Source organism: Clupea harengus, chromosome 8 (assembly GCF_900700415.2).
Source record: "Clupea harengus chromosome 8, Ch_v2.0.2, whole genome shotgun sequence".
NCBI lineage: Eukaryota > Metazoa > Chordata > Actinopteri > Clupeiformes > Clupeidae > Clupea > Clupea harengus.
In genome coordinates this window covers 22,564,028-22,584,027 of record NC_045159.1, presented here as the reverse complement: position 1 = coordinate 22,584,027, position 20,000 = coordinate 22,564,028, and the positions used below count along the sequence as shown (strand labels likewise).

The window sequence follows — 20,000 nt, the reverse complement described above, 5'->3', positions numbered from 1 at the left end:
CACATAAACACACACACAGACACACACACGCACGTGTCTTCACTACACACACTCACACACAGACACATAAACACACACACAGACACACACACGCACGTGTCTTCACTACACACACTCACACACAGACACACACAGACACACACGTGTCTTCACTACACACACTCACACACAGACACACACAGACACATAAACACACACGCAGATACAGTCACGCAGACACTTGCTATCACTTCACTCAATCAGACATGGCTCTTCCCTTAACACACACACACACACACACACACACACACACACACACACACACACACACACACACACACACACACACACACACAATCACACACACACTCATCCTACTTCCCTCCCATCGAGGTGCTTTTCATTAAAGTGGAGAAAATTGAAGCTTAAGGTGACATTATTAAATTCTATGCTGGTTGGGGACCTTGGGGTAATTGTGATTGAAGAGTGTGTTTACTTGAGGATGACAATTCACTGAGGTCTCCTGTGTGTGTGTGTCTCCTGTGTGTGTGTGTGTGTGTGTGTGTGTGTGTGTGTCTGTGTCTGTTGGTGCGCGTGTGTGTGTGCGCGCGCACACTAATAACCATGCTTAGCCTCATACACACTCTGACCGTGTGACACCTTTTCCATCACCGCTTATGACAGCACGCTCAGTTACCATGGTTACCTGCTGTCTCCTGACATAGAATCTCATCCTATCTCCTGCGCGTACACACACACACACACACACACACACACACACACACACACACACACACACACACACAGTCACAGTAATTCCCAGTAAATCTGCTGAGACTGAGTGAAGTGACGTGTCAAGTCAGCTTTATTTGCACGTTTAAAAACAACTGGAGTTGGAGCAAAAAAGTGCTTTCCAGTCAAGGTCAATAGATTGATAATACATTAGACAAGAATGAAAGACAATAAAAGGAGATTAACAACTAAAACAAATAAAAGGAATAAAAGTGGAAAGAATAAAACACAAAACAGCACAAAAATAAACCAAAAAAGAAAAATAATGTACATGAGCAAAAGGAATAAAAACTAAAAAAAAAGTCAGACGAGCAAAATCTAAAAGTAATAAAAGGGAAATAGGTAAAACCAAAGTTTGACCAAATGAAAGCACTAATAAGGTAAAACACGATAAAAGACCAACAGGTTAGAATTAGGAGGAGAACCCATAGAGCCTCAGACTGAACTAAAATGCACTAAAAAAGCACAACACCAAATTAGAATCCAGGGAATGCCAGTGGGTAAACGTACCTCCTGAGTCTAGTTTTAAAAGTCTCTACGCAAGCAGCGGATCTGGTATAACATGAGAGGCCTTCCCATAATGCAGGACTAACAGCAGGATCAACATTGATCACTCTAGACCAAATTAGACCAGGTCTAAAACAGGTGTGACGTGATCAAACTTCTTTACGAAAATACCATCCAGGACTTAAGGTCATCTGGGCAGTTAAAAAGAGGTGGTCAAAATATCATTATCAGAGGTATGTGGGAAATAAACCTGGGAATCATTGACATAGCAATGAAAAGAAACCCCATTCTTCCTGAATATCTGTCCGAGGGGCAATAAATAGAGTGGGAACATAAGGAGTCCTAATATTGAACCATGGGGAACTCCACACGAGAGGGGGAGCAATATTTAAGAAGATGCTGTCAGTATTGACCCCAAAGGACTTATCAAATAAATGAGGCAAACCACTCAAGAGCTTCTCCCCTACCCCATCGCAATGTTCCATCCTGTCAAGCAACGCTTGCTGGCCCTTGCTGGTCTCCATGGCAGCAGTGTGATCTAAGACGACTAAAAGTGAGCAGCCTTTTGAACCAGCGGTGGGCAGCAGATTGTTTGTGACTTTCAGGAGTGCTGACTCAGTGCTGTGCATGCCATAAGACCCAGATTGGGACGTGTCATGAACACGGAGGCTTAAAGATAGGTCTGAAGATGGAGGGGGGGTCAGGACACAGATAGGTCTAGAGATGGAAGGGGGGGGGGGTCAGGGCACAGATAGGGGGGGTCAGGACACAGATAGGGGGGGTCAGGACACAGATAGGTCTGAAGATGGAGGGGGGTCAGGACACAGATATGGCTTTTTAAGCAGAGGCTTCACCACAGCATGTTTCAAAAGTGAGACCAATGATTGGTTTATGAAGTCGAGGACATTTCTACCCACCCAATGAAATGTTGTTGTTGTTGTTGTTTTTGTTGATGTTATTGTTGTCTGCTGTTGATTTGGCACCCTGCAGAACCCCCTGCTGGTTGTTATCTGCACAAGGTCTCATCTCTCTGATGCCAAGTGTCGCATGATTTTATTCAAACTTTGACACTACCAAATTTGCAGGCTGCAGGCAAAGTGATGGTGAAGTGAGGCAAAAATAAAATGTGTGTGTGTGTGTGTGTATACGTGTGTGTGAGAGAGAGTGATGGAGTTAGAGAACCGGTGTTAAGTGTGTGTGTGCGTGTGTGTGTGAATGCTTGTTAAATGAAGTCTGTGAAGTTATGAAAGCTGTGATCCTGTTAGTAATCTCTTCTCTCTCTCCCTTCTTTTTTCCTCCTCCTTTCTTCTTCAGCCTCGCTGCAGGTGGAAATCACTCCATCCCAGGGGGAGATCAGTGTGGGAGAGTCCAAATTCTTCTTCTGTGGAGGTGAGTAAGATCAGAATTGTGTGTGTGTGTGTGTGTGTGTGTGCGTCCGTGTGTGTGTGTGTGTGTGCGTGTGTGTGTGTGTGTGTGTGAGTGTGTGCTGTGTAACCCACAGTGAAGAGGGAGAGGGGTCAAAGGTTAACTCAAATATATGCACTAATCAAAGTACTTACTGTACCTCCACAGAGAGTGATAGACTTAATATACAGATCTGCACTTATCAAAGTACTTACTTATCACCACAGAGAGTGATAGACTTAATATACAGATCTGCACTTATCAAAGTACTTACTTATCACCACAGAGAGTGATAGACTTAATATACAGATCTGCACTTATCAAAGTACTTACTGTACCTCCACAGAGAGTGATAGACTTAATATACAGATCTGCACTTATCAAAGTACTTACTTATCACCACAGAGAGTGATAGACTTAATATACAGATCTGCACTTATCAAAGTAGTGAGTGATAGACTTAATATACAGATCTGCACTAATCAAAGTACTTACTTACCACAGATAGGGATAGACTTAATATACAGATTGGAGTGAATTATCCAATTCATGAGGTGGTGACTTACCAGGACGTGCTGTGAGGGTTATTACACATGTAAAAGATTTAGATATGAATCCATATTCAGGTTATTAGACTTCATTATTAGAACTATTATTACGACTATTTAAAGAGTGAATCCGGGTTTTACCGGAGTGGGTTGAGAATAGCTGAAGTCTACTCTCTGTCCCAAGAGGCTTATTCACAGGCATTCAGTTCTTACATCTCCATTCCTTACTTTATACCAACTTGTTTTTGTTGTCCTGAAGATTCAAGTGTGTGTGTGTGTGTAATGTTGAGGAAAAGTTTTGCTCAAATGCCACGCAGCTTGTATTCCATTATGAATGAAGCTGCGACTGAAATGTTCGACTTCAGATGTCTTTCCTTCACCCTCCAGTGAAGCATCAAAGCCAGAGAGACACACATTTAGAGAGAGAGAGTGTGTGTGTGTGTGTGTGTGTGTGTGTGTGTGTGTGTGTGTGTGTGTGTGTGTGTGTGTGTGTGTGTGAGATGGAGAGAGAGTGTGTGTGTGTGTGTGTGTGTGTGTGTGTGTGTGTGTGTGTGTGAGATGGAGAGAGAGTGTGTGTGTGTGTGTGTGTGTGTGTGTGTGTGTGTGTGTGTGTGTGTGTGTGTGTGTGTGTGTGTGTGCGAGATGGAGAGTGTGTGTGTGTGTGTGTGTGTGTGTGTGTGTGTGTGAGTGTTCTTCTTTTATTTACAGGTGGCTATATCTTCTAAGGAGATATATGTGAAATATTTATTAGAAAGATTGCATATTTACTCTGTTCTTGACAAAAAAATATGCAATAGGCAAAAACATACTGAGATGCACTTGTACTTATCCCGATTCATAGACAAATTCCTTGTCCAAACTTGCCCTTTAGTGAAAATATTGTTATTGCATCTGGAAGTAGAACATGTCATTTTATTTCCCCACTTTGAAAGTTGTTCTGAAGTTCTGATTGTCCTTCTTTATACCTGACAGTAAAACATTGAAGTTAATACCACTAACTATCTGTACTACATCGCCATACTATATATTTACTCCACATCTCTATACTATATATTTACATCAACATACTATATATTTACTGCACATCACCATACTATATATTTACATACTATATATTTACTGCACCATACTATATATTTGTGTGTGTGTAAGGGGTGTCCGGATGTGTGTGTGTGTAAGGGCTGCCCCGCCCTGTCTGTGTGTGTGTAAGAGCTGCCCGGCCATATGTGTGTGTGTGTGTGTGTGTTTACCTGTGTGCGTTGTGTTCTGTGTGGCGTTCGTCCTCTGCTGACGTTGTCTCTCCTGTGCACTAGTGGTTGGCGAAGTGAAGGAGATCTTGTGGTTCGCTCCGAGCGGTGAGAAGATCCTCCCCGGCCGCCCGGACATCAGTGTGGCCGTGGCTGACGAGACCTCCTCCACCCTCACCATCTACAACGCCAACGTGGACAACGCCGGCATCTACAAGTGTGTGGCCAAGAACGGCGACCAGGAAGCGCAGTCTAGCGTCAACGTCAAAATCTTCCGTAAGTGGCGAGTCCCGGCGGTTTCCTGACAGGCTGCCGTCAGGAAAGGGCTTAGAAGTGTTTCTCTCTTGTCAGTGAACTCAACGCCCTTACCTTGGAGCTGATCCAGTACGCAGACAGGGCTTCCAGAACAATCTGGTCTGTAAAATGTAAACTGTTACTGCAACTGCCTCCAGTGACCAAACAACAACAGTAAATCATTGCAAATGGCCACCTCCAGGTATCCCCACTATAGCCAAGCAGTGGGGATGGTTTTGTCCATACGATTATTGCCAGCACGTGTGATTCTGAGCTCCTGATCACCTAAACCACTGCCAGTATATACAGTATGTCCTATGTACCAGTACATATACTGTATGTCTATTTTATGAAGGTGTTAATGATTGATTAATTGTTCCTCACTGAAAGTATCACCTTTGAGAATGCTGTGTGTGTGTGTGTGTGTTAATGATATTTCTGGATTGTTCCCCACAGAAAGAATCACCTTTCAGAACGCTCCGTCGCCCCAGGAGTTCAACGAGGGGGACGACGCCGACATCGTGTGTGATGTCGTCAGCTCTCCTCCCCCAACCGTCATCTGGAAGTACCAGAACCAGAGGATTCAGCTAGAGAAGGATGGTATGACATACACACACACACACACACACACACACACACACACACACAGACACACAGACACACACACACGCGCCCGTTACAGACAAGTATAGCATGTGCATGCATATATAATCAAACAAATAGTGTGTAACGTGCCAGCACACAACACAGGGGAAAATGCACTCTTACTCTCAAGACTCAGGCACACACACACACACACACACACACACACACACACACACACATACACTTCTCCCTCTTTTTCCAGTTCAAACTGTCTCGTCAGCGTTTCATTTGCGCCCAGTCATTGGTTTCCAGGCTGTTTCCGTGGTGACTCACACTCGCTAGTGAGGCCTCTCTGATCAAGAAAAACACCAGCTTTGGCCTGGAACCAGAGAAGATGGCGCGTCTCTGATCAAGAAAAACACCAGCTTTGGCCTGGAACCAGAGCATTTCTCCCGAAGACATGCGGACGTGATGTTTTCATCAGGACGTTGGGGCACCGTGAGCTGGAAGCCTGGCACAGCCCTGAAGCACCTCCTCTGAAACACCTCCTCCATGCCGTTGAATTTATTTATTTGTTTTTGTTTTGTCCTTCTCCGGCTGAAGCACACGCACGGACAAACACACTGTCGGACGACAAGACACACACACACACACACACTTGATTTGAAGCTGAACTATTTTGGCCCTGCAGGGCCCCTCGCTCCTGCTCCCTGGCCCCAGGCTGTGGTAACCGCAGGCCCTGCTGCTCTGGGGTCCTGGCAGGCCGCCTCTGGATGGGGTTTTGGGTTCCTGGCAGGCCGCCTCTGGATGGGGTTTTGGGGGTCCTGGCAGGCCGCCTCTGGATGGGGTTTTCTCTGCAGCGACCACTAATTACAGCCCCGCAATGAAACTTGAACTGCATATGTAAATAAAAACACTCTCCAAACGCTGTGCATTCCTGCTCTTAAACTCTCCCCTTCTGCTCTAAGGCTATAGAGCCACAGAACCATAGAGTCACGGAACCAGTATGTTTTTTTTGTTTCAGAGGGGTTGAATAATAGTACATTATTCTGTACATCATATGTTGGCCACCAGCAGAAAACTTAGAGATTAAGATGGCAACTGATTCTAGATCAGATGGTCTGAGACCAGACCACGGCCTCTTCTGTTCCGTCATCCTCTCACTTTTTCTAACTAGAAGTAAGACTTTCCTAATGTCCCAGCATGGTGCAGTCTGCCCTTGTCACCTGTGGCAACCAGCTTTGCTAGTGTTCAGACACACACATTATATGACCTTGAGCACGTCCAGCGACACACATTATGTGACCTTGAGCACGTCCAGCAGAGATCACATTATATGACCTTGAGCACGTCCAACAGAGATCACAGCTGTGCTTAGTGTTCAGACAAACATTATATGACCTTGAGCACGCTGTTAGTGTTCAGACACACACATTATATGACCTTGAGCACATCCAGCGACACACATTATATGACCTTGAGCACGTCCAGCAGAGATCAGAGCTGTGTTAGTGTTCAGACAAACATTATATGACCTTGAGGAAGCCCAGCGACACACATTATATGACCTTGAGCACATCCAGCGACACACATTATATGACCTTGAGTACATCCAGCGACACACATTATATGACCTTGAGCACGTCCAGCGACACACATTATATGACCTTGAGCACATCCAGCGACACACATTATATGACCTTGAGCACGTCCAGCAGAGATCACAGCTCTGCTTAGTTGCACATTTCTGAACCTTTTAAGCAACAAAACTTTGTCCCCAAATGGGAGTGAAATAAGCAGCATTGCATGAAGTGCCAACAGGAAACAAAACAGAAGCAGGCCTCACACACTTGGGTCCTGATAACAGTGCTCACACATGAGGTGTCAGATTTCAGGTGCCAGGCGGCCCCCTGATTATCTATCTGTTCTTTACGCACTCTCATCTTATCTCACTATGTCCTCTCTCTTTCTTTTCTTTTCAATGAACTCATTCTCTCTCTCTCTGTGTCTGTCTGTCTCTGTATCTCTCTCTCTCTCAGTTCGCTTTAAGATCCTGAGTAACAATCACCTTCAGATCCGCGGCGTTAAGAAGACGGATGAGGGCTCCTATACCTGCGAGGCTCGCATCATGGCCCGTGGAGAGATCGACCTCAGGATGGTCAAGGTCGTCGTCAATGGTGAGAATGGGGGTATCGTCCTGCAGTGGAACTGGTAGAGCAAAGTGCTAACAAAACCAAGATCATGGGTTTGATACCCAGGGAACACACATACACACATACTGAGGATGCGCACATACTGAAGATGCACACATACTGAGGATGCACACATACACACATACTGAGGATGCACACATACACACATACTGAAGATGCACACATACTGAGGATGTAAATCTATAATAATTAAATTCAATACATTTTATTTATATTGCGCCAAAACAATAAAATAGTCTTAAGGCGCTTTAAACAGTGGCAAGGAAAAACTCCCTGTTAACAGGAAGAAACGTACTGATCTTAGAGTAAATGTAGAACTATAACAGTACTGATCCGAATAAGCTCAATGAGCTCAATGAATGAAGGTGTAAATATGATGGATCAGGGCTAGATCAATGCAGGAGTCTATTTTTGTCCAAGTTGCCCTGGTGATAAGTTGCCCTGGTGATGAGACCCCTAGAGAACCTCCTCACCAGTTACTTCCCGTCCTGTATGGATGGAGGACACTGAGGTTGTGTGTGTGTACATAAACATGCAGGCTCTTAATAAAGCGCGTGTGTGTGTGTGTGTGTGTGTGTGTGTGTGTGTGTGTGTGTGTGTGTGTGTGTGTGTGTGTGTGTGTGGGAGTTAAAGCATGTGCTAAAGGAATATGGTAATGTGCTGCTCCTCAGATTCCCCAAAGCTCACTAGACTGGGATGTATTCTGCATATCTATAGGGGCAGACTCAAGCAATTTAGCATCATATTCAAATGCATTGCAGTTTTACTGAGCTGTTGTATTCATGCATCTCTCCCTTTGTCACTCCCTCGCTCTCTTTCACCTTCCTTCTCTCTCTCTCTCTCTCTCTTGCTCTCACAATCTCTCTACTCTTTCCCACTTCTTCTCTCTCCCTTCCCCTCCCTCTTTCCCCTTCCTCCCTCTGTCTGATAACTTCGAGGGCATTCGGGTATTTCTGAAGGTTCAATGTTGAAGTCTCTTTTGTCTTGTTTTTAGTTCTTTGCCTTTTAAAGCTTATCTTTATCTTGGATGGCAGCACAGTGTGAAGCTCAGTTGTGTGTCATGTTTGACCGGATAAAAGGAGATTTTAAAATTCAATACTAACTCTCTCTCTCTCCACTCCCTCTTTCCTCCCCTCTCTCTCCACTCCCTCTCTCCTCCTCTCTCTCTCCACTCCCTCTTTCCTCCTCTCTTTCTCCACTCCCTCTTTCCTCCTCTCTCTTTACCTCCATCTTCGCACTTTCTCTCCTCTCTTTCTCCACCCTCCCTCCTCCCGCAGTTCTGCCCAGTATCCGTACTCGTCAGTCGGAGATGAATGCCACAGCTGACATCGGGCAGTCTGTCACGCTGGCGTGTGACGCAGACGGCTTCCCTGAGCCCGCCGTCACCTGGGCACGGTAAACATCTTACAGCACCACCACACCCTGGCCCGCCGTCACCGGGGCACGGTAAACATCTTACAGCACCACACACACCTAGCCCGCCGTCACCTGGGCACGGTAAACATCTTGCAGCACCACACACACCTAGCCCACCGTCACCTGGGCACGGTAAACATCTTACAGCACCCCCATGTCTCACACACACCTAGCCCACTGTCACATGGGCACGGTACAAATGTCACATCTCACAGCATCATCACCTTAAAGCCTTCACACACACACCTAGCCCACTAATAGTCACAGTAAACATCTCACATCTCACAGCACCATCACCTTAAAGCCTTCACACACACACCTAGCCCACTAATAGTCACAGTAAACATCTCACATCTCACAGCACCATCACCTTAAAGCCTTCACACACACACCTAGCCCACTAATAGTCACAGTAAACATCTCACATCTCACAGCATCATCACCTTAAAGCCTTCACACACACACCTAGCCCACTAATATTCACAGTAAACATCTCATATCTCACAGCATCATCACCTTAAAGCCTTCACACACACACACCTAGCCCACTAATAGTCACAGTAAACATCTCACAGTATTCTGCCACCCCTGTACGCCCTGCACAAGTCGGCAGATAGATAACTCCTCCTCCAATCACTACGCTGAAGAGGTGCTAAATTCAACTCCGTTGTGTGACTTGAAGTAGGGTAAAACTACAAGAAATATAACATATGTACATGAACTTCAATACATTAACAAAATTAATATGAAAGTGGTATTTTAGTATTGACTGCGTCAACGCTGTGCAATTTCTAATGTACACCTAATAAACTGACGACAACAGATTATTGCATCCAAAGACATGTAATGTAACAAATGAGTAACAATATCGTGATCATAAGTACTATATGAGCCTTTTCTATCAACTGCTACAAATCTTCAACTGTCGATATCGCGTTGATGACATCATCGATAAAACGAAAGGGTCTTAAAGAGACAGTGCATATGAATTACACCTTGACAGCACACACAGCCTTTACTTTTAATGACTTTATAGACACATACTATTTGTATTCAGTCTATTGAAATGCAAACACAGAATGGCACAGCAAGTTCACGAGGAGATTATAAATATAAACATTAGATAAAAAGTTGGCATTTCCTATATCCTGCATGATGTCAACCTGATTGCCTCTGGCATTTTCAGATGTTTTTTTTTTTTCTTTCTCCCTAAACACATTTAATGTTTCTTTTCTCCAGTTTTGTCCTTCGAGGAAGAACAGACATTTTGAGAAAAATAACAGGAGAGTCAGACAGTTTTATCTCATCAGCCAACTTAGAGGGATGCTGGCATGCCTTGCAGATAGACACCAAATCCGCTTACAAATATTTGAACTTCTTGCTGAAATGCCTGAATGCATCTGAAATCTCTGTCAGAGTAATTGCACTTTCAATATCTAAGGTTTGCCGATTTCACAGTCTGAGATAAATCGTTTTTTGTATCTTTGTTTTCCTTTGTCTCCTGCTCTGGATAGAAATAGATGTTTTGTCTTATCCATCCCCCCCCCCCCTTTCCTCCAGTATAGACAAACACATTTAGTACCTTTCTACGTCCTCTCCTCACGTACAGACTTATAGCGGTTGTTTTGTTTATGAGAAGTACATGTTTAACAATGTAGATGAGAAGAACACGTTTGACGATGACGGCTCCTCTGGTGTAGGTAACGAGCTTTTAGTTGTGTGTCTAACATGTTCCCTCCTCTTCCCTGGTCTTGTCCCATGAGCAGCAGTGGCGTGGTGCTGGAGGAAGATGCCAAGTACACGTTGAATGATGACGGCTCTGAGCTGGTCATCAGTGACGTAAAGAAGGTGGATGAGGGAGACTACAGCTGCATTGCCACCAACAAGGCCGGCAGGAAGGAGGAGGAGGTCAGCCTCAACGTCTTCGGTAAGCGGTGTGTGTGTGTGTGTGTGTGTGTGTGTGTGTGTGTGTGTGTGTGTGTGTGTGTGTTGTGTGTGTGTGTGTGTGTGTCCGCGCGTGCTTGTTTGTATTTTTGAGGAGCTAGTGACTGGAGCAGTGGCAATACAAAAAATAAATAACGTCAACAGCACCGATTGTGTAAACAAGTGGAGAAGGTCAAATATCACACTTTGGTTATGTGTCTGTCTGTCAGACCTTAATTTTACTCCACTGAAAAATGTGTCACCTATCTTCAGAACCACAAGAAGACTAAATGGACGAGAAGTGATGTGTGAAAGTGAGTGAAAGCGAGTCCGGTCTCTGTGATTAGGTGTGATTGTGTCTCCGCTCAACTGGGCACTCAGAGCGCAAGACAGTGAAGAAGAGAGGAGGGGGAAAGAGAGAAGAGGAGGACAGGAGAGAAATGCATTTTTGCCTTTTTGCCTCCACTCGCTACCCTATTCCAACACAGGTCTGTCACCTAGACAGATGCAACATGTGTGTCAAAACACAGTAGCTTGTGTCCTGAGAACATTTTTTGATTTGATGATAATCCAATTGATAAAACTGAAAAAAAAACACGGAATTTGGCAAACTATAAAACAGATTTCACCGGGCCCTAAGATATGGATAGAGAGAGATCAGAGAGTGAGGGAGAGGGGGACCGCTAGAGTGGAAGGGTCTTCTCTGCCTCCTACACCATGGGTTTATAAAACATTTACATTTACATTTAGTCATTTAGCAGACGCTTTTGTCCAAAGCGACGTACAAGGGAGAGAATATTCAAGCTAAGAGCAATAGAGACCTAGTGTAACAATAAATACTACTTTACATAAGAATTAGAAAAACGATCTAGAAAGGAAAAAGAAGTGCAGGAATGTAACTGCTGAAGTGCAAGTTAAGCGCTAGTCAAGGTGCCAGTTAGGAAGGGAGGTGCTCTCTGAAGAGTTGGGTCTTCAAAAGCTTCTTGAAGGTAGAGAGGGACGCCCTTGCTCTGGTAGTACTAGGCAGTTCGTTCCACCAACGTAATAAATCTCTCCGTTCATCCTGCCATGGACATGGCGGCCTTAATCTGTTATCTGAGGCAGGCAGGACTCATCTTGTCCTGATTCTCTGCGCCTGAGATGGAAGTGTCTTCCACGAATCGCCCTTGAGAGTGTGAGTGAGCACATGTACCGAGGGACAGACAGGGTTGCAGGGAGGTTTTGGCACTGCTGCCAACACTGCTCTGTTATCAAGGTGTGTGTGTCAGAGAGGATGAGTTTGTGTGAGGAAGTGTGTGTGTGAGAGAGAGAGAGAGAGAGTGAAAGTGTGTCTGTGTGTGTGTGTGTGTGTGTGTTACATATAGCTGCTCTACTCTCTCTCTCCGTACTCCCTTGAAGTTGAACTGGTAGAGAATGTCCCTCAGAATGATTCTAAGTGTGCCAGTCAGAATGCCAACAACCCAGCTTTCAGTTTCACACCGAATGCCAACAATGCCAACAGCCCAGTGTTCAGTCTCACACCGAATGCCAACAGCCCAGCTTTCAGTCTCACACCGAATGAAAGTGCTTTGTCATGCGATCATATTCATGACCCTAAAAAGATCTGGACCTAGTGCATTTCACATTCAGATGAATCCCAGCTGGTCACCTGCTACCTGCTCTAGCTGGTGCAATGGGATGCAATGTTTCAGTGTGTTGTGTGATGTAAAGGTGTGCTGTGTGATGTTATGGTGTGCTGTGTGATGTTATGGTGTGCTGTGTGTTGTAAAGGTGTGTTGTTAAGGTGTGCTGTGTGATGTTATGGTGTGATGTGTGATTGTGTAACTGTGTTATCATGACAAGGGTGTGTTCTGTGTAGAGGCGCACTGTTGTGTAACTGTGATGTAATGAGATGTGTTGTGCTCTTAATGCGATGTGTTGTGATCGAATGCGACGTGTTGTAATCTTAATGCGATGTGTTGTAATCTTAATGCGACGTGTTGTGATCTTAATGCGATGTGTTGTGTGGTTCTGTAGTTCAGCCCAAGATCACGTTCCTGGAGAACCAGACGGCGTCGGAGCTGGACGAGCAGATCACCCTGACGTGCGAGGCCACGGGGGACCCCACACCCACCATCGTCTGGAGCTTCGGACGCCACGTCTTCAACGAGGGCGAGCAGGTACACACTGCGCCGCTGTCTCCTGAGGTCACAAGGTCAGGGAGAGGTCACACAAAGGGAGGGAGGGGCAGGTTCAATGCCTGCTTGCTGTCTCTTCCCCTCCCTCTCTCCCTCTCCCTCTCCTCTCTCTCTCTCTCTCCCTCTCTCTCTCTTACTCTGTTTGCTGTTCCTTGTTCTCCCACTGTCCCGCCCTCCCTCTTTATCTCTCTTATTCAGTCTGCCTCTCTGTTTTGATCCTACTAACAGCACCACTGTTAGCTCTGGGATGGATTTTCTTTGCTGTGGTCATGTTCTCTTGTGTTCAACTGTGGTGTTGAGGTGAGGGTCTCGTTCTGTTGTATTTGTCTGGGGTGTTAAGGTGAGGGTCTCGTTCTGTTGTATTTGTCTGGGGTGTTGAGGTGAGGGTCTCGTTCTGGTCTGTTGGCCATGTGTTGGTATAGTGTTACAGTATAGTGGCATAACGTGGCCTCTGTGATGTCAGTGCCATTTGATTGTGTCTGGGTTCTCTCGTCCAGTTGAGCAATGGGCCAGGTGTGCTGGGCTATGTGTGAGTGTTGTGTTAGCGTAGCAAAGGGAGAGAGCGAGGACCGCTATGTGTGAGTGTTGTGTTAGCTCAGCAAAGGGAGAGAGCAGTCACCCCAGGGTAGCCCTATCAACCCAAACCTGGTCTCTGGCCGCAACGCCAAAGAGCCTGGCTCGATGGTATGGCAGTCAGAGCACATACTCATCTGTAGTGACGGCATTCCGCGTCACAGTTAGCATGTGTTGGTATATAGTGCTAGCATGTGTTGGTACAGTGCTAGCATGTGTTGGTAAAGTGCTAGCATGTGTTGGTGTAGGCTGGATATGGACCAGATACCGTTACAGACTGGATGAGGGCGACAGTGGTACAGGAGGTAGAGAAGTCGTTTAGTAATCATGAAGGTTGCTAGTTCGATTCCCTGTCGAAGCCTCCTTGAGCAAGACACTGAACCCCTAATTGCTCCTGATGTGCAGTGTGCCATCAATGTAAAAAATCTGTATACATCCTTGTAAGTTGCTTTGGATAAAAGCGTCTGCTAAATGACTTAATGTAAATATGGACCAGATACTGTTACAGACTAGATATGGACCAGATACTGTTACAGGTCGGATTTGTATGAGGTAACGGGCAGCAATGTCTCCCCGTACTAAATAAATGGACAATGCGGAGGCAAAGAACTCCTCCATCAACTCTTGTTTTCCTCCAGCCATAACATTGTTCTGGGTTGGTGTGGATGTTCTGGTGTAGAGGAGTTGAGGTCTAGGTTTCTCTGGTTGCCATGGCAGCGGACTGGAGGTGCTGGACTTGTGATCGCACCTCAGAGACGAGCTCTGCTGCTTCTAACGTCCTCAGAGAGCCAGAGAGCCCACTCCGTCGGCGTGAGCAACACCAAGGGAGGGGTACACTTACACATGAAGTATTGTGTGTCTGTGTGTGTGTCTGTGTGTATGTGTGTGTGTGTGTGTGTGTGTGTATGTGTGTGTGTGTGTGTGTGACATGGGTTCAGAGAGCCAGAGAGCCCACTCCGTCGGCGTGAGCAACACCAAGGGAGGGGTACACTTACACATGAAGTATTGCACTCGCGTGAGGGACTGACTGAGCTGGAAGCAGTGTGTGAAGTTGAATTGTGACTCATATTCTTGAATGGCAATCTGGTTACATGCCTGCTGTGCACGCCTGCTCTGCCAGCGACTGCTCTGCTGCGAGCTGATTTCCTGTAACCATGGCTGCTCAGCGAAGGCACACGTAATTCAGGCAGATTTCCATATTAATCTGTTTGTGGGCATTCACCTGTAGAGGATGGAACATTCTACAAGAAAGGCTGGATCCAGACCAGGCGTGTGTGTGTGTGTCTGTGTGTGTGTGTGTGTGTGTGTGATAACAGTGAACCAAATTATCCCAATAGCGCACATAAAGAGGCGTTTACAGATTTCACTGGTCTGGCTGTGTGACATGGGTTCAGGAGGAGTGTGTGTGTGTGTGTGTGTGTGTGTGTGTGTGTGTGTGTGTGTGTGTGTGTGTGTGTGTGTGTGTGTGTGTGTGTGTGTGTGTGTGTGTGTGTGTGTGTGTGTGTGTGTGTGTGTGTGTGGCTGTGTGACATGGGTTCAAGAGGAGTGTGTGTGTGGGTGTAGCTGATGAGTGTAGCTTTGCAGATTTAGCATAAGTGCTTTTATAAAGCCACTCCATCTTGTATTTTCCCTGTGTGTGTGTGTGTGTGTGTGTGTGTGTGTGTGTGTGTGTGTGTGTGTGTGTGTGTGTGTGTGTGTGTGTGTGTGTAGAAACACTATGCTGGATGGGCAGTGGGAGAGAGCTAGGGTCATAATTGTCCTCTGAATGATCTACCGATATCATTAAAGCATTATCCTGCACTTGCTTGTTTCCACTTCCACACTCACACACACACTCTTCCACTTCCACACACACACACACTCTCCCACTTCCACACTCACACACACACTCTTCCACACTCTTCCACACTCATACACACACTCTTCCACTTCCACACTCACACACACACTCTTCCACACTCACACACACACTCTTCCCTCCCTGCACCTCTGGGCTGTTCTGTTCCTCTGTCCTCTAATTCAGACTTTATGTTCACCCTCAGTGAACTGTCATTGCTGTGAGTACTGCCAAGTAAGGCAAATGCGTCAGTCTTTTTTATTGACAACATAAAAAAAATTATCGATTCTGAATGCACAAGTCCTCAGAGAGCCAGAGAGCCCACTCCGTCGGCGTGAGCAACACCAAGGGAGGGGTACACTTACACATGAAGTATTGTGTGTCTGTGTGTGTGTCTGTGTGTATGTGTGTTGTGTGTGTGTGTATGTGTGTGTGTGTGTGTGTGACATGGGTTCAGAGAGCCAGAGAGCCCACTCCGTCGGCGTGAGCAACACCAAGGGAGGGGTACACTTACACATGAAGTATTGCACTCGCGTGAGGGACTGACTGAGCTGGAAGCAGTGTGTGAAGTTGAATTGTGACTCATATTCTTGAATGGCAATCTGGTTACATGCCTGCTGTGCACGCCTGCTCTGCCAGCGACTGCTCTGCTGCGAGCTGATTTCCTGTAACCATGGCTTGCTCAGCGAAGGCACACGTAATTCAGCCAGATTTCCATATTAATCTGTTTGTGGGCATTCACCTGTAGAGGATGGAACATTCTACAAGAAAAGGCTGGATCCAGACCATGGCGTGTGTGTGGTGTGTCTGTGTGTTGTGTGTGTGTTGTGTGTGTGTGTGTGTGATAACAGTGAACCAAATTATCCCAATAGCGCAACATAAAGAGGCGTTTACAGATTTCACTGGTCTGGCTGTGTGACATGGGTTCAGGAGGAAGTGTGTGTGTTGTGTGTGTGTGTGTGTGTGTGTGTGTGTGTGTGTGTGTGTGTGTGTGTGTGTGTGTGGCTGTGTGACATGGGTTCAAGAGGAGTGTGTGTGTGGGTGTAGCTGATGAGTGTAGCTTTGCAGATTTAGCATAAGTGCTTTTATAAAGCCACTCCATCTTGTATTTTCCCTGTGTGTGTGTGTGTGTGTGTGTGTGTGTGTGTGTGTGTGTGTGTGTGTGTGTGTGTGTGTGTGTGTGTGTGTGTGTGTGTGTAGAAACACTATGCTGGATGGGCAGTGGGAGAGAGCTAGGGTCATAATTGTCCTCTGAATGATCTACCGATATCATTAAAGCATTATCCTGCACTTGCTTGTTTCCACTTCCACACTCACACACACACTCTTCCACTTCCACACACACACACACACACACTCTCCCACTTCCACACTCACACACACACTCTTCCACACTCTTCCACACTCATACACACACTCTTCCACTTCCACACTCACACACACACTCTTCCACACTCACACACACACTCTTCCCTTCCCTGCACCTCTGAGCTGTTCTGTTCCTCTGTCCTCTAATTCAGACTTTATGTTCACCCTCAGTGAACTGTCATTGCTGTGAGTACTGCCAAGTAAGGCAAACGCGTCAGTCTTTTTTATTGACAACATAAAAAAAATTATAGATTCTGAATGCACAAGTCCATCCCCAGGCAATCATGTAAAGTCTACTTTCAGTCCTGTCTGCTGCGCCTGATATTAAATCTGAACAAGCACTTCATTGCAAACCACAATATCTAGGAGCTCATTACAAACACTCGTCTCACGTCTCCCATCGTCCACCTCACGATCCGTGGTTCTCTACCGCCCATCCCTTCTGCCTGTCTGTCCTCGAGGTGAGACGTCCTGTGCTCGTAGAGACGTAGAGAACATTCCCCAATCTGGGCCGGGGAGGTTCAAGAGCGGCCTGCACCAGGGAATTTGAGCTCTGTTATTAAGTCAGACTCTAATGATCCAACCGAGCTCAATTAGCAGCGGGATTATTTCAAGGCGTGGGTCTCTGGGCATCTGTGGGCAGATATTATCTGTTCGTGTGGGTGAGTGGGTCTCTGGGCACCGGTGGGCAGATATTATCTCTTCGTGTGGGTGAGTGGGTCGGGAGCACTGGATAACTCCTCTTAGATTGGCACCGGCAGAAGGAACTCACTGACCTCTACTCTACCTTCATTTCCACCACACACACACACACACACACACACACACACACACACACACACACACACACACGCACTCACACACACACACACACACACACACACACACACTCACACACTCTCACACACACACACACACACACACACACACACACACACACACACTCAAACACACACACACACTCACACCCACACACACAGACACACACACATACATACACACACACACACACACACACACACACACACATACACACACAAACATAAACACACACACACATAGACACACACACACACATACATACACACACAAACAAAGACATACATACATACACGCACATAAACATGATTACCCTAAAGAAGCAGGTGCATTTATACACATTCATACACAAACCAATACTCCCCCTGAACCACACACACACACACACACTGTAACAGTCCACCCTACACACTCTCCCCATCCCTGTTTCTCATTGGAAACAATGACTTTGCTGATGAGAAATTATATCCAATTTCATGCTCGAGATTGATTCTAATTTATTTATGTCTGCGGAGAAGCCTGTTGTACTAGTGTGCTTTCTGTAACAGGCCCAGGCTGCCATGTACTGGATCTCCTTCCTGTTTACCTGCAAGATTAGACATAAACAGCATTTTCTCCAATTAGCTGCAGTTTGCTCTCCCACTACAAAAGCCGCCGTCACGCTGTTGTTATGCACTTTTTTCAGCTCGCTGGTGAAATGAGTTTGGAGTTGGACAATGCAGAGTTTCAGAAGGCCATGAAGCCAGTCAGGGTTGATCATGCTGTGATGTACTTTTGTTGTTGCTATCCACAGGAAGAGATAAGGCTGAGATAGCAAAACCGCAGCGTCAGCAAAATCACCCAACTGTGTGTGTGTGTGCGCCAGATGAATAAATAATTACGATGTGTTAATTAATTAACGCCAACGACTCACTGCATGTCATCTGGCTTCTGTGACTGAACGTCTTTATGTGCCATTTAGGCCCTTGTGTTTGTGTTTGTTTGTTTGTTTGTTTGTTTGTTTGTTTGTTTCGTTTTGTGTGCATGTATTCTCCTCAGGCCTCATGGACACGACCCACCAAGCATAAGGTATGGCTACTGAGCACGTAGCCAGAATCTAACCGCTCACTAATGCTAACACTAATGCTATCGGCTAGTAGCCCGCCCGCGCGCAGGCTCTCTGATTGGACGAGCACATAGCTGTTGGTGCTGAACTGGCTCTGGTCTGATTACATTACAGATCCAGCAGCTAGGTGGCGCCATACGAGCACGCTTAAGTTTGAAGAAGGGACCGGAGAGTTGAAGTCAGGTTTCTGTAGTTTATTTTCAGCGTGGAGACCCCCTCTCAGCTTGGTGCTCAGAGCAAGGCCTACCTGATAGCAGAATGTGTAGGCATTTATACATTTCAGTCAGGTAGAATACCAATAGAAGAGGGGATGCACCACAACCCTTTAGGTGAGAGGAAGGGGGAGACAGTGGGGTGAGGGGTTCACCTATGGGGGGAGGGGTGATACTATGGCACAAAGGGTCTTAGCAGGAAGGAGCCTATCTGGGGGGGGGGGGAGGGTCACAAGTCACTTGTTCAGGTCTCAGTGAAACAGAGAGTACACCTCCAAAATGAGTTGCAGATACAACATAAGGAGTTAATGTCTTACAACAACAGAATAGCAATATTTCCAGTTCCATCAGTCCCCTATATGAGCATTTATATGCTCACACAATAACCACCCATGCAACAGCCAATCCAGAGCAAGGAACATCAATATATGTTAAAGATACAAATGATACAGAATAACAGAACAACAGTAGAATAGCTATTTTGCAGTTCCATCAGTCCCCTATATGAGCATTTATATGCTCACACAAGAACCACCATGCAACAACAAATCAGGCCAGGAAAACATCAATATGCGGTTCCATCACCAGCTTCCTCCTGGGGCCCACGCTCAGTATTCAGGGCGGCCATCTTGGGTTAGCTTCACCTCCTAGGGAGAGCCTAGTTGGCAGATCTCCGGCACTGTCACCCGTCAGTGTAACACCTAACCCTGCTTCCTAACGTCACTGCTGTCGCTGTGGGCAAGGGGTTTGGACATGAGACTAACCACCACACACGTCAATGTCACTCACTCGGGTCTCAACTAGAGCTCAACTAAAACAACACGGTTCTAACACCACCTAGTCAGGTCCTACACCCAACTCTAAGTAGAACTACTGGATCTCTGGAGGGTTCTAGCCTCAGGTTGCCGTAAGTTCTGTTCCAACTTTAACTAGCTTGCCTTTCTACAGTAGTTTGTTTGTACTCCTATCTCTGTGTGTCAGTTCAAATCTGCAAAGACGGG

The 20,000-nt window shown here is 46.1% G+C and overlaps 1 protein-coding gene across 25 annotated transcripts in view; it reads left to right on the top strand.

Annotated features, from left to right (window-relative positions):
* ncam1a (neural cell adhesion molecule 1a) overlaps positions 1-20,000 on the top strand; it is a 254,269-nt gene that overhangs the window by 175,699 nt on the left and 58,570 nt on the right. For 18 of the 25 annotated variants that reach the window (XR_006152547.1, XR_006152546.1, XR_006152544.1 and 15 more), the window contains exons 2-9: positions 2,593-2,667; positions 4,544-4,753; positions 5,228-5,371; positions 7,396-7,533; positions 8,847-8,964; positions 10,752-10,912; positions 12,925-13,067; positions 18,721-18,750. Coding sequence is in view for 22 of the 25 variants with exons in the window: in XM_042708544.1 (XP_042564478.1) it covers positions 2,593-2,667; positions 4,544-4,753; positions 5,228-5,371; positions 7,396-7,533; positions 8,847-8,964; positions 10,752-10,912; positions 12,925-13,067; positions 18,721-18,750 (1,019 nt within the window). In the remaining 3 variants the exon portion in view is untranslated. The remainder of the gene's footprint in view (positions 1-2,592; positions 2,668-4,543; positions 4,754-5,227; positions 5,372-7,395; positions 7,534-8,846; positions 8,965-10,751; positions 10,913-12,924; positions 13,068-18,720; positions 18,751-20,000) is intronic. The other 7 variants (XM_031572358.2, XM_031572357.2, XM_031572353.2 and 4 more) reach the window with 1 other exon arrangement.